The 14,377-nt window shown below is 43.4% G+C and overlaps 1 protein-coding gene across 4 annotated transcripts in view; it reads right to left on the bottom strand.

Moving 5' to 3' along the window:
* Positions 1–935: 935 nt before the first annotated feature.
* CHST11 (carbohydrate sulfotransferase 11) overlaps positions 936–14,377 on the bottom strand; it is a 278,993-nt gene continuing 265,551 nt past the window's right edge. For 3 of the 4 annotated variants that reach the window (XM_021092628.2, XM_021092627.2, XM_013998000.3), the window contains exon 3: positions 936–6,053. In XM_021092628.2, coding sequence (XP_020948287.1) covers positions 5,199–6,053 — 855 coding nt within the window. In that variant the 3' untranslated portion in view covers positions 936–5,198. Of the gene's footprint in view, positions 6,089–6,213; positions 6,640–14,377 lie in introns of those variants that run through there. The other variant, XM_084957353.1, reaches the window with a different exon arrangement.

Here is a 14,377-nt window from a genome sequence, read left to right on the forward strand (position 1 = left end):
CCACTGACATTTAGTGTTCCAAACGAGACATGAAGAAGCCATAACAAAGTCGCATCCACTCACCATACTGAAAAGTAAGCATACTTTCCCTTAACTTAAGACAGCTAAGCTCCACAGTCTGGCCATTTCCCAACCAGATGATGGGCCCAGAGCAAGGAGAGTGATGATACCAGGAATGGGTGGGAGCCAGGCCACTAGGGCTAACCACCAGCTGGGGAGTGGACATAGTACACACCAGATCTGGCATGGCTGAAAAATGGGATGTATCTCCTAATCCAATATTATCATGTTAAAATGTTTACATAATATATTTTTAAAAGTTATGGTACAATAAAATAGAGCTACAACTTTGAAATTATTTCTTCTTTAGCCAGTAGATATGTTTAATCAACAAAGCTGAAAATGTCCATCAGTGGAAGTGAAAGAAGCTATACGGGACATTAGAAAAGGAATGGGTTTGGAACTGGGAAACTGGGACTTGAAAGACAGCTCGGCAACGTCTGGACTGTGGACAGTCATTTAGAGAGGCATGGCATCTAGTGTCACCAGCATGGGGCTCTGAAGGCACATCAACATGAGCTGGAACCGTGGCTTGGCCACCAACGTCCTTTAGCCTTTCAGGCCCTGTTTCCTTATTTGTCACATGGGTGGTAGCCGGTATGATCATAGTGGGCCCTCTAATGCTCTACAAAGAATTTACAGACAAAACAGGAATGAAGAAAGCCTCTATTCATCCACTACAAAGATTGGGTTCGGATCGATGGCAGTCTTTACCACGGCCAAGAATGCGGATGGAGTCTGCATCTCCGTCTCTCCCTCTCCATCCTTTGATACACACGAGCAGGGCCCCCCACATAGTATGAAACACAGCCCACCCCACCCCTACAGTCTTTTATCAATGGGCCATGAACAAACCATACACAGAGAGAAGCTGCTTTTTTTTTTTTTCCTTCAATTTAATTGAAGTTACTTAGAAAAATAATCAGGCTTGAATGGCTTTTCCTGGAGGAAGGTTCATGAACATTTTCACGCTTTTGTTGGCAATGTGGAATTCAGCTTTCTGGAACGGTACAGTAAGATACAGGGAGAGTTTTCTACAACAAGCCCTCTACTGCATACAAATATGAAAAAAAGAAAATCACACTTCACAAAGATGTTAAATTATATGTCCATATGCCACACTGAGCATCCTCATAAGAAAATAGTACGGGCAGCCCCTTCTGTACCTGACAAAGAGTTAACACACTGAAATTTGCCCGTTCATGGCCGAGGGTCAAGCTGGTTGTAGGAGATCCTGCTGCCTGTTCAGAGGGTCCAGTCAGTTGCGACGGGAAAGGGCTGGAGGAAATACTGGTTGTGGGAACTTGGGGAGTCGGACGAGGTCAGTCCTGCCGACATGAGTGGGAAAGGAATTCTGGTCACCAGGATCGCACAGAATGGGGCAGCTCAGATTGTGTGTGTTTGTGGTGGGGAGGGTGGGCAGGCTGTAAGGGATCTGCTCTAAACACCACCCACTAGGGACAGAGTCCCTTGGCTTCTGGCCAAGCTAGAACAGAGACATTTGCCATTCCCACCGCAGCACTGGTCCAGGCTCCACCAGCTAAGGATGCTAGGGACTCGCTCTTCTTCTGGGAATTTTCTCCCAGCAGAGATGAGACCCTTGTGTGTCCACAACTTTGCCACCAAGACACTGGTTCAACTGGAGTTTCCACTGCCCATTGCTATCCTGTGCCGTCCAGGTGAACAAGCAGGACAGAAAAACTCACCTGGTGGACAGGTAGGAAGGAAGGACCCTTCTGAGACACAAGTCAGCAGATGTCCCTTCTCCCCAGACCAGCTGGGGAGGCAGAGAAGGGGGTGCGTCTGGAGAAGCTGCAGGAATTCAAACCAAACCAATAGCTAATAGTCTAGAGTTTTCCAACCAAAGGGGCAGGACAAGCAGGAATGTTCTTATCAATAATACTCTGTACCTGGTTTTGAAAACACAGCAGCACCTCTGGAAGAGGCTCAGAGATGGGATACCTGCCTGTACTTTTCTCCAGCTAAGCATGCAGAAAGCTTTTTCAAACAGTTAAAAAAAAAAAAAAAAAAAAAAAAAAAAAAAAAAGAAAACAAAGAAAAAACCCAAAACTTCTGTTTTCCAGGCACATGTTCTCCCATGGATTTGATTTTACCTAAGGACACAGTGGACTCTCTACATTCTGCAAAAACAGTTGAATAGATTTTTTTTTTTTAAAAAAAAGAAGTTTTGATGCCATTAGAAAATAAAATATGAACACAAAACACGAGGCGAGAGAGCCTCGATCACAGAACCATACTGCCACACTGTTCCCTGGAGGACACGCTTTCCCACTAGAGAGAGAAGATGGATGAAGGACGGCAGCTGCACATGGCCTGGAGCAGCTCACACCTCTGATCAAAGATAAGGTGCAGAACTGCAAATGCAAAGTTTGGGAAATCTATGTGAATTTCCACTTAAAAAAAAAAAAAGCATACAGTGAACAATTCCAAACTATGGGATTGAAGGAGCATTCATCAAGGGTTGAGCTGTAAGGGGACCAAGTGAGGCTTTGCGCACCCCCCCTTCTGTCTGCACCACCCAAGATGCTCCTCCACTCCCTGTGGGAGGGAGGAGCTGGTGGCCCATGTAATACCCAGGATTAGAACCATTGCACTCAAGCAAAAGTTGAATTTATTTGGTAAAGTACCTTTGTGGCTATAAACCAGGTGGAAATCGTGGGGCTGTTGTCTTGTTATTTTGTTTTGTTTCTGAAGGGGGGGGGTCAAGGAAGCAGTTTTTATCCTTGAAGACCTCAGAGATGCCAAAGCGACCTAACCAAAGAATATTCAGTGGAACATTAGCTCTGTGAGATGATCTGCAGAACAGACTCTCCTGCTCACAAAAGGTCAGGAAATGGTATTGACCCCATCGGTGATGCTCTTGGGGATTCACGATGCACAGCACATATTCAAGGCTCTGAAAAGTCCTGCAGAAGGGAAATGGACTTAGCTTTATTTCCCAAGGATGCTGGACCACAAAAACGCCTATTTTGCATCGCACCAGATTGTGTCTGGGAAGCCCGTTATCAGGAAATGCTGGAAACCTCTTTCATTAGCAGAAGCCCTAATTTTGAGGACAGTGTCCCCTGCTTGAAAATATGGCCCAGGGACAATCTCAGGGACAGCTGAGGCCTGTCACACTGCTTGGTAAAACACATGGCACAAATCTCTATCCATCAAGGGTAGAGATGCTTTGCCCTTTGCAAAGTGGAGAGAGCTTGGAAGAAGGTACACAACATTTTATAAATAGTTTCAGCCACCCTCTCCAGCGCCATGCCTCACTCATGTTCAATAAAATAATTTCCTCGGTGAGACACAGCAGCCGCAGCTCACCGAGCTGGCTGTGGGCTTTACAATACGCCTTTAACAGTTTCTGTGAATAAATTATTCATTTTCTGTCTGTTTAGAATAGTCTCCCCTCTGTGCTACACACTGCATCAATAACGAAAAACAGAAAGCAAAACTGACCCACACCTTACCTACCCCCTATTATTAGAACTATTATTATCATTATATACAGTATCTGCCACCAAAAAGTCATTCACTAGCTGTAAGAGGGATGTGGCTCAAACTTCAGCCGAGGCACTGGAAACAGCTGGAAACGAGAAGCCTATGCAGACATTAATTAGCCAGGATCAGGAAAAATGGCAGGTTTCCAGGCTTCCAGAGGAAAGGGGCATGGATTATGATCATAGAAGGCTGTCCTTGCTGCTTGATGCTGGTGGTTGCAAAGGCGCCGAGGGCTTCTTGGCCTCTGGAGCACTTGGGAGCCGGTATGTGTCTGCATGTGTCTACAAATAGTCTGCCTCTGACCTTCGCAAGGAGTAGAAATGCTGCCAGACCATCGCAAATCCTTGAGTGTCTGAGTCCTACCACAAAACTTCTATCTTTTGCATAGCAAAGAGTAGAAAACACACCTCTAGGTGGAGACCTGAAGGCTGGGCTGGAGAGGACAGGAAGAGAGGGTGCATATTCCCCTTCCTTCAACCAAGGCAGACATCACTAATCAATCACAGCACTCTTCAAGGCTGTGCCTGGCAAATCTGTTTTGGGGCTTAACTGCAGTGGGCACATAATAGGAAACTGTTTTGTCATCTCTTAGGTTGGGCAATGAGCTTGGATTACTCACCATGTTAAGTGGCCTGCTCTAAGCGTGTGGTTTTCAAATTTGGACCACATAAAACTGCAAATTTGTAGGTGTCCTGAGGCTTGTGGGCTTGTTCACGAATAGTCCAAACCTGGCGTTCAGTCCATGAATATCAAGGGTTTGCTAATTGTCGAGCTGGATAACTCTGTGTCCACATAAAGCTTCTTGAGGGCAGAGACTACTGGTTTTGTTCAATGCTCTATTGGCAGGATCTAGAATTCAGCCTAGCACATAATAGCTGCTTAATAAATACTTGTTGAATGTTAAAGCAACAGCCACTTTACCTTCATCACAACTGGCACTGCCAGTTAAAAATTTCTGTAGAAAAGCCTATTCTATCAGACTGCTAATTCAGGAGGGGGGGGGGCTACAATCAGCTCTCCCCTTGGGTTAAAAAATAATCACTTTTCCCTAGAGCGAGGGACTTTTGGGTTGATTGAAATTGGTATGGAATCAGTCCCTTGCAAAGATGCCTCTATTTATTTCTAGCAGAATTTCCAGACCGGTTGTATCAACAGCACAATGGTTGTTATCACAGTGACTCTCTGGGCGGTTAGTGAGAAGAACATTCATGCCCCCACATGAGCTGTTGCAAGCACAAAATGAAACATAGATTTCTTCCGCAGAGACAGTAGCATCTTCCTGCCACAAAAAGAAATCTATACAGAGACCATGTTTAAATAACTATAAATAACATCGATCGGAATTTACGAGATGCACAATTCATGGAATTCACCAGAACACAAAGAAACCTCTGAGACAGTGTTGCGGGATTCACGTCTAAAAACAAGGACACCCATCCTATTCCCCTGCAATGACAGCCGTCCTTCCCTACTAAGGATTTTTAAATAATTCTCACTATGCTGCTCGCAGCATCATCCCCAAAGAAATATTAATTTACAAAATAACCCAATATCCATATAATTCTTTTGACAAATAAAAATCTTAAATTAAAAAGCAGGATTCTCTCCCCTCTCCCCACCCCCACCCTTCATTCCAATTTCAGGTAGCTTGGCACTGAGTAATTGAACATTAAAAAATCGAGTTTGTAGACTTCGTACAGCTGCGTTTGGTGCTCGGAGCTGATGTTCTGGAAGAACTCCGTGGTCATCTCATCAGTAGTTCTCGTGGACTTGGCGTAGGTGGGGAACTTCAGGTAGCTGCCCACGCCCGCCAGCTGCAGGACGTAATTGGAATCCTCCTCCAGCGTCTCGTACTTGCCCACGAGGTCGTAGTGGATGTGGCACGGGTGGCAGAGGGAGTAGACGGTCTGCCAGTGTTCGTTGAAGGGCTCCTCGCGCTGGGTGTGCGGGTCGATGAGATAGGCTACGAACTCCTCGAACTTGACGTCGTCGCCCTTGCGCAGGGCCTCCTGCGTGGCGTTCTTGCGCTGCCGCTTGATGATCTTGGTGCCGTAGCGCTTGTGGAAGGAGGTGTTGTACTTCTGCGTGAACTTGTTCCGGTAGGCGGACACCAGCCTTTCGAAGGGCTCGCGCACGAACAGGAACTTCATGTAGCTTTTCAAGCGGTGGTTGATTTCGGGGATGCTGTACTGGTTCAGGGTCTTGAGGTTGGCCGACACGTGCGCCTCATTGGCCGGGATCTCCATGGGGTCGCTGTACTTCCCGCGCCCGGTCAGGACCATCATGAGCCGCTTCCAGTTGGTGCACGCCACCTTGGGCACGTAGCAGTAGATGAGCTCGTGGTCTTCGTCCACCACCAGGTGCTTGAGGTCGTTGGGGGTCAGCACCCGCCGCTTGCGGCTCATGGCGCTGCTGGCCCGGCACGTGTCTGTGACCTGGTCCCGGCGCATCTGGTGCAGGACGGCCGTATTGGAGAGGTCCAGCTGCAGAGGGGACACAAGAGGACCAGAACTCAGGACTGTGTGCGGCATGTTTACACTGGGCCACACCCACAACCAGGATGGCCAGAGCCGGCCCCCAAGGCAGCCTCTGACCACCTCGGTGGCCTCTCTCCATTTCCAGCTCTCCATTAGCTGTCTTGACTGTTTTTGGTCTTTGTTGCCCCAGTGGTATCCTTTGGAGAGGAACATAACGACAATCACAACACTGTACCTTACCCATCACCCTCCGCATGCCTGGCGTTTCCCTTTATATATACAGTTTTTCTTTTCTCTGTACAAGGAACCTGATGCACTCTTGATTTACTTAAATACCTGCCAATGTGCCAGGTAACATGCTGCTGGGGTTGGGGGGGTGGGTGCAGGGGGAAGTGTGGTAATGCAGAATTACAAGGTGACTGCCCTTATGGAGCTGGCAGTCTACCTGGAAAGAGAAAGGAACTGGGGCTCAGAGAGGTTAAGTTATTAGCTTGAGATTACACAGTAAGAGAGTCAGTAGTCATAGTCAGGTCTGCCTGGCAACCAAAGCTGTCCACTTGCCACTCTAATCTGATGAACTCCCATCTTCTTGATTGAAGCAGAAGCAAGCATGGAGTTCTCACATTCGATTGACTTTTTGAAGCAAGGGGATCTAATTTTTCTACAAGCCTGTCACTGTGGATGCCTACTGCTTTTTGCTTCCTCAGCACCAGTGCCTTGATTTTCCTCTGGGAACCTGCTTTCCTTCATTCCCAGCTCCCTTTCCTTCCAAGCTGCTGAGCTGAGACAATGCAGCCTGGAGCTTGGGGACAGGTAGGAGGGCCACCATACGGAAGAGCTAGGAATGAAGGGAACAGAGGTGGGATGAACAGAAAGACAAAGGGGTGTATTCCCAGTCACATCATCTGAATACCCACGTCCATGCATTGTTGAAACCAGACCCCAACTTCTGGGGTTTTGTTAGATTAGTCATCTCCCTAATGACTAATTAGCATTTGCTACCTTTAAATGAAAGAATGAATTTCTCTTCAGGGAAACTTGCTATGAAAGGAGGAAGGCTCCTCTGCAGCTGAAGAAACTTCCCAGTTGTTTGCAGATGCCAGAACGTTCTTTAACAGAGGCTACACTAGGATGAATAGTGATCCTCCCAAATTCATGGAAGACCTTGGAATGTGACCTTATTTGGAAATAGGGTTTTTTTTGGCAGATGCAATTAGTTAAACTGAGGTCACACTGAGTTAAGCCCTAGTCCAGGGACTAGTGTTGTTACTAGGAGGCAATACGGGGTCTTGGAGACACACACAGAGAAGGCCACGTGAGGGCAGAGGCGGAGGCTGGAGTGATGCATTGACAAGCTGAGATGCCAAGGATTCCTGGCAACAACCCAAATGGGAGAAGGGCAAGGAAGGGGGGAGCCTGAGAGCCATCAGAGAGAGAGCACAGACCTGCTGAGACCTTGCTTTTGGACTTCTAGCATCTAGAGCTGTAAGAGAATAAATTCTTGTTATTTTAAGCCACCGTAATTTGTTACGGCAGTCCTGGAACCTAACACAGGAACCAAGCTGTCAGTCAATGCCTTTGAGCAGATTGATATAAAATATAAATGTATAAGAGAAGGTAACATTATATAACATTTTTAGAGAAGAATATAGGAAAGGGTATTAGAGCACTAAGCAGAAAGTGGAGAAGATCTGATACCAGAAGACCTAGGCTTGGGCAAGACCTTCAACCTTCCTTTTTTTCTTTTTTTTTTTTGGGGGGGGGTCTTTTTAGAGCTGCACCCGCTGCATATGGAGGTTCCCAGGCTAGGGGTCATAGACCCTCAACTTCCTAAGCCTCAGTGCTGTTATTGCAAAATGGGAATAGTTACCACCTACCTGGCAGGGATGTTGATTAAATTGAAATATGGGTCCTCATTTAGAAAATAAGATCAAGTCTAGCTCAGAATTTGGACACTGTATGGCACACTGGAGGCAGTTGGTGTGTATGCCTTCTTTATGAAAGAAGAGAAAAAGAAATCCAAGAGAAGGCCGGAAATCTCACCAGCTCTATAGTTTTGTTGCAGGCCAGCGCTAGGTCATGGCATTCAATTAATGCTTACTTTGACTAGTAAAACTCTGACTTTTGCACTTTCTGACTTCTGAGCAGATGTATTCATCACCTTAAAATGAACAGTCATGCCACTTCAAAGACCAAACTAAACCGAAACTGCCCTAAAGGAAGGAGGAGGGCCAGGAAGGAAAAAGAGCCCATCAGTTTTGCCCATTTGAATCACTCCTGGCCAGTTCTGAAGGCAATACATTGACAAGTGAGCAAAGAAACAAGAGGAGTCTCCTCCCCCTTCCCCCCACCCAACTTTTTTCAGTGGGAGACAATTTTCTGGCCAACTGAATCCCTGGGGAGGTAGCAAGTCAGTTGATAGTGCATTGAGGGCCACAAAGCCATGAAAGATGAGAGACCGGTGCCACAGCGTCCTTTTAAGCCCAATTGCAGAGACAGAAAATAACTCAAAGGGGCTTTGAAGTGTGGTCTTTGCCGTTTCTCTCTCTGTCATTCCTTTCGTCTCCCGGGCAGTGTAGGTGGCAAATGGTGCACCTGCCTCGATGAGGCATCGCAATTTCCCTCAGGACTTTGGGGCACAGGTGAAGAGAACAAGCATGTTCTCAATCCCGAGACGTAGCCAGGCCTCTTCTCAGAGCAAGAAATTCACCCAGGCCTCTAATGTTGAATTTATGTTTTAACCTTTGAATTTTTATTTAATACATTGAATATTTAAAAAATTTAAGTTTATAAATCCAAATCCCTCAAGAACTGAAGTTCGGTGTACAAGTCTTTTGTTTTGTTGTGTTTTTCTTCCTTTTTCCTTTTAGGGCCACACCCACAGCATATGGAAGTTTCTGGGCTGGGGTTGAATTGAACGTGCAGCTGCCAACCTACACCACAGGAACGCCAGATCCACACCGCATCCACAACCTATGCTGCACCTTGCAGCAATGCCGGGTCCACTGAGCAAGGCCAGGGATCAAACCTGCATCCTCATGGATACTAGTCAGGTCCTTAACCTACTGAGCCACAAAGGAAACTCCCCAGTGTACAAGTCTTTATGAGCATACTTTTGCAATTATTTTAAGGAGGCCTTTACAAATTATACTAAATGTTTTAATGCCCTTAGAAACTTTAAATGATCTATTTTAGAGTACTTCAATGTCTAACAACTGGACTCTCAGAGTTCTAATTTTAAAACATCATTAGGATTGGTTCTTAATGTCTCATGTTCCTATACTTGTAAACCTAAGGCTAAAACTCTCACTCAGTAATCTATTTTAATTTTTTGTTGAAGTATAGTTGATTTAGAGGGTTGTTAATTTCTCCGTACAGCAAAGTGACTCAGTTACACACATATATACACTCTTTTGCATATTCTTTTCCCTTACGGTTTATCCCTGTGCTATATAGTAGGACCTTGTTTATCTGTTCTATATGTAATAGTTTGCTACAACTACCCCCAAACTCCCAATCCATCCGTCCCCCTTGGCAACTATACAAATCTGTTCTCTATCTGTGTGAGTCTGTTTCTTTTTCATAGATAGGTTCATTTGTGTCATACTTTAGAATCCACCTATAAGTGATATCATGTGGTATTTGTTTTTCTCCTCCTGACTTCACTTAGTATGATAATCTCTAGTTCTATCCATGTTGCTGCAAATGGCATTATCCCATTCTTTTTTATGGTTGAGTAGTATTCCATCACATACATGTACCACCTCTCCTTTATCCATTCATCTGTCTATGGACATTTAGGTTGTTTCCATGTCTTGGCTGTTGTGAATAGTGCTGCTAGGAACATAGAGGTGCATGCACTTCTTGAATTGTAGTTTTGTCCAGATAGATGCCCAAGAGTGGGATTGCTAGATCATATATATGGTAATACTGTTTCTAGATTTTTGAGGAACCTCCATACTGTTTTCTGTAGTGGCTGTACCAAATTATATTCCCACCAACAATGTAGGAGGGTTCCCTTTTCTACACACCCTTTCCAGCATTTGTTACTTGAAGACTCTTTAATGATGGCCATTCTGACTAGTATAAGGTGATACCTCATTGTAGTTTGATTTGCATTTCTCTAATAATTAGTGATGTTGAACATCTTTTCATGTACCTGTTGGGCATCTGTATGTCTTTGGAGAAATGTCTGTTTAGCTTTTCTCCCAATTCTTGGGTTGTTTTTTGGTTTTTGATTTATATGTGCTATTTGTGTATTTTGAAAAGTAAGCCCTTGCTGGTTGCATCATTTGCACATATTTTTTCCCATTCTGTAAGTTGTCTTTTTGTTTTATTTATGGGTGCCTTTTCTGTACAAAGCTTGTAGATTTGATTAGGTCCCATTTATTTTTGCTTTTATTTGTTGCTTTAGGAGCCTAAGAAAACACTGGTACAATTTATATTAGAGAATGTTTTGCCCATGATCTCTTCTAGGAGTTTTGTGGTATCTTATAGCCACTTTGAGCTCATTTTTGTGCATTGTGTGAAGGTGTGTTCTGACTTAATTGATTTACATGCAGCTGTCCTACTTTCCGAGCACCACTTCTGAAGAGACTGCCTTTCCCATTTTATATTCTTGCCTCTTTCAACAAAGACTAACTGACTGTACATGTGTGGGTTTATTTCTGGGCTCTCATTCTGTTCCATTGATCTGTAAATCTGTTTATGTGCCAATGCCACACTGTTTTGATCATTGTAGCTTTGTACTGTTGTCTGAAACTTGGGAGGGTTATGCCTATTGCTTTGTTATTTTTCCTCCTCAGGATTGTTTTGGCAATTCTGGGTCTTTTATGGTTCCACATACATTTTTTTGATTGTTTGTTCTAGTTCTGTGAAAAATGTCATGGGTAATTTGATAGGGATTGCATTAAATCTGTAGATTGCTTTGGGTAGTTTTGCCCTTCTAACAATATTAATTCTTCCAATACAAGAGCATGGGATATATTTCCATTTTTTTGAGTCTTCTTTAATTTCTTTGATTAATGTTTTATAGTTCTCAGCACATAAGTCTTTCACCTCCCTGGTCAGGTGTATTCTTAAGTACTTTATGGGGGGGGCAATTTTAAAAGGTATTGCTCTTTTTTTTTTTACATCACTTTCGTTATTTTATTGTTAATGTGAATAAATGCAACTGTTTTCTGTATGTTAATCTTGTATACTGCTACCTTGCTGAATTCATCTATCAGTTGTAGTAGTTTTTGTGTGGACTCTCCAGGGTTCTGTACATATAGTATCATGTCATTAGCATATAGTGACAATTTTCCTTTTTCCCCTCCAATTTGAATAACTTTTATTTTTTATCCTTTTCTGATTATTGTGGCTAGGACTTCCAATACTATCTTGAATAGAAGTGATGAGAGTGAAGTTCCCATTGTGGCTCAGCAGTAACACACCTGACTAGTATCCGTGAGAATGAGGGTTCAATCTCTGGCTTTGCTCAGTGCGTTAAGGATCCACTGCTGCCTTGAGCTATGGTATAGACTGCAGACACAGCTCAGTTCCAGTGTTGCTATGGCTGTGGCTGGCAGCTGCAGCTCCAGTTCGACCCCTAGCCTGGGAACTTGCATATGCCACAGGTATAGACCTGAAAAAAAGCAAAAAAAAAAAAAAAAAAAAAGTGGTGGGAGTGGGCAGATTGTCTTGTTCCAGATTTTATCAGGAAGGCTTTCCCCTTTATGCCATTGGCTATTACGTTGGCTGTGGGTTTGTCATGAATAGCTTTTATTATGTTGAGATATGTTCCCTCTATACCTACTTTGGTAAGAGTTTCTTTTTTTGTCTTGTTTTGTTTTTTGGCCACACCTGTGGCATGTGGAAGTTCCCAGGCCAGGGATCAAACCCATGCCACAGGAGTGGCCCAAGCCACAGCAGTGACAATGCTGGATCATTACCCAGTAGGCCACTGGGGAACTCCCACTTTGGTAAGAGTTTTCGTCATGAATGATTGTTGAATTTTCTCCAGTGCTTTTCTGTATCTATTGAGATATCATCTGATTTCTGTCATTTCTTTTGTTGATGCAGTGTATCACATTGAATGATCTGTGTATGTTGAACCATCCTTGTGAACTTGGGATGAATCTCACTTGGTCATGGTGTATGATCGTTTTTGTGTGTTGTTGGATTTGGTTTGCTAGTATTTTGTTGAGAATTTTTGCATCTGTATTCATCAAGGATATTGGCGCCTGTAATATTTTTTTGATGGGGATGTAATGTTTCATTGTCTGGTTTTGGTATCAGGGTGATGGTGGCTTCATAGAATGTCTTTGGGACTCTCCTTTTCAACCTTTTGGAAGAGTTTCAGAAAAACTGGTAAAAATTCTTTGTATGTTTGTTAGAACTTGCCTGTGAGGCCATCTGGTCCTGGACTTTTGTTTGTAGGGAGGTTTTTTTTTTTTTAATTAAAGAATTTACTTCATTTCTGGTGATCAGCCTGTTCAAATTATTTATTTCTTTTTGATTCAGTTTTGGTGGGCTGTATGTTTCTAGAAACTTGTCAATTTCTTCTCAGTTGAATTTGTTGGCATACAATTGCTCACAGTGTTCGTATGTCTTTTTTGTATTTCTGAAGTATCAGCTGTTGTTTCTCCTTTTTCATTTCTTATTTTGCTTATTTGGGTTCTCTCTCTTTTCTTCTTGGTGAGCCTTGTTTTTTTTTTTTTTTTTTTTCTATTGTTTATTTACTGTCTATTTTATTTCCTCTCTGGTCTTTGCTATTTCCTTCCTTCTGCTGACTTTAGGTTTTGTATGTTCTTTCAAGTGAAAGATTAGGTTGTTTGAGATTTTTCTTGTTTTTCTATGGACTTCCCTCTAAGAACTGCTTTTTCTGCATCCATAGATTTTGTATGGTTGTGTTTTCCTTGTCACTTGTCTCCAGTTTATTATTTTAATTTCTGTTTTGACTTCCTCATTGACCCTTTGGGTTTTTTTGGTAGCACGTTTAGTCTCCATGTAATCATTTATTTTTTTCTCCCTATTTTTCCCTGTTGGTCATAGAAGATGCTTGAAGTAATTTCTATTCTCTTAAATTTGTTGTGGTTTGTTTTGTGCCTTATTATATGGCCAATCCTAGAGAATGTTCCATGTGCACTTGAAAGGAATGTGTATTCTGTTTTTTTTTTTTTAGATGTAATGTCCTGAAAATATCAATTAAGTCTAATTGTTCTACTGTATCGTTTGGGATCTCTGTTGCTATATTGATTTTCTGTCTAGAAGATCTGTTCATTGATGTGAATGGGGTATTAAACTCTCCTGCTATTATTGTATTTTCATCAAAGAGATGGGCTCTTTGCAGTATGGCATTAATCCTCTATGTGCTGTTCGACTTGCCTACCACTTTCTCACTTCTAGTTATTGTAAAATTTAGCACCCTGTAGTATGGTTTGACCTTTACTTGGTACAAGTGCATCATTTATATATTTTCTGTCTCTGTTTCTGATGAGCCTAAGACAATAAAAGTGGCGCTACATGGTGCCACCAAAACCGTCAATGAACACATGTGCCATAATTTCACATGGTGGTACTAGATTATCAGGGTGGCCCTGATGACCCCAAAATGCTTTTAACTTTTCCCAAAATAAACACAAAATAAAAATATGAAATTAATACAATTTTCATAGAGAACTCAGACCCCTGGGAGTTCCACCTGTGGACCCCTTTAACCTTTGTTTAAGAAAACTGGATTCAGGGGAGCCTTGGACAGGTCAGAGGGAAGAAAATAATGTTTTACCATCATGGCCAAGATGGAACAGGGGGGATTTTGGATGGCAGCCTGGGCTGTTCCAGATATCTTCATTTTTCTTTTTCTTTTTGCTTTTTAGGGTCGCACCTGTGGCACATGGAAATTCCTAGAGTAGGGGTTGAATTGGAGATGCAGTTGCTGGCCTATGCCACAGCCACAGCCACAGCCACATGGATCTACACCACAGCTCACAGCAATGCTGAATCCTTAACTCACTGAGCAGGGCCAGGGATCCAACCTGCATCCTCATGAATACTAGTGGGGTTCGTGACTGCTGAGCCACAGTGGGAACTCCAACATCTCCATTTTTGTTATTAGAACCAAGAGCATGTTAGAAATTGTAATTAGGTAAACAGCAATTTCTACCCTCAAAGAAAATGAAATGCAAATCTGGTCATGCCACTCCCACTATGTCCCCAAGCAGCATTCATAGGAGCTATTGTAATGGCCTCAGCTCTTCAGCAACTAACAGGTTCCCTGAGCACCAGGTCGGGACCTACAGCCCTGGGACATTGGGAAGATGAGGCGCAAAGAGCACTCCTTGGTGGCT

Source organism: Sus scrofa, chromosome 5 (genome assembly GCF_054392235.1).
Source record: "Sus scrofa isolate SSC_HxYL_T2T_F1_AM1 chromosome 5, Sscrofa_HxYL_maternal_Yorkshire_Landrace_v2.0, whole genome shotgun sequence".
Lineage (NCBI taxonomy): Eukaryota > Metazoa > Chordata > Mammalia > Artiodactyla > Suidae > Sus > Sus scrofa.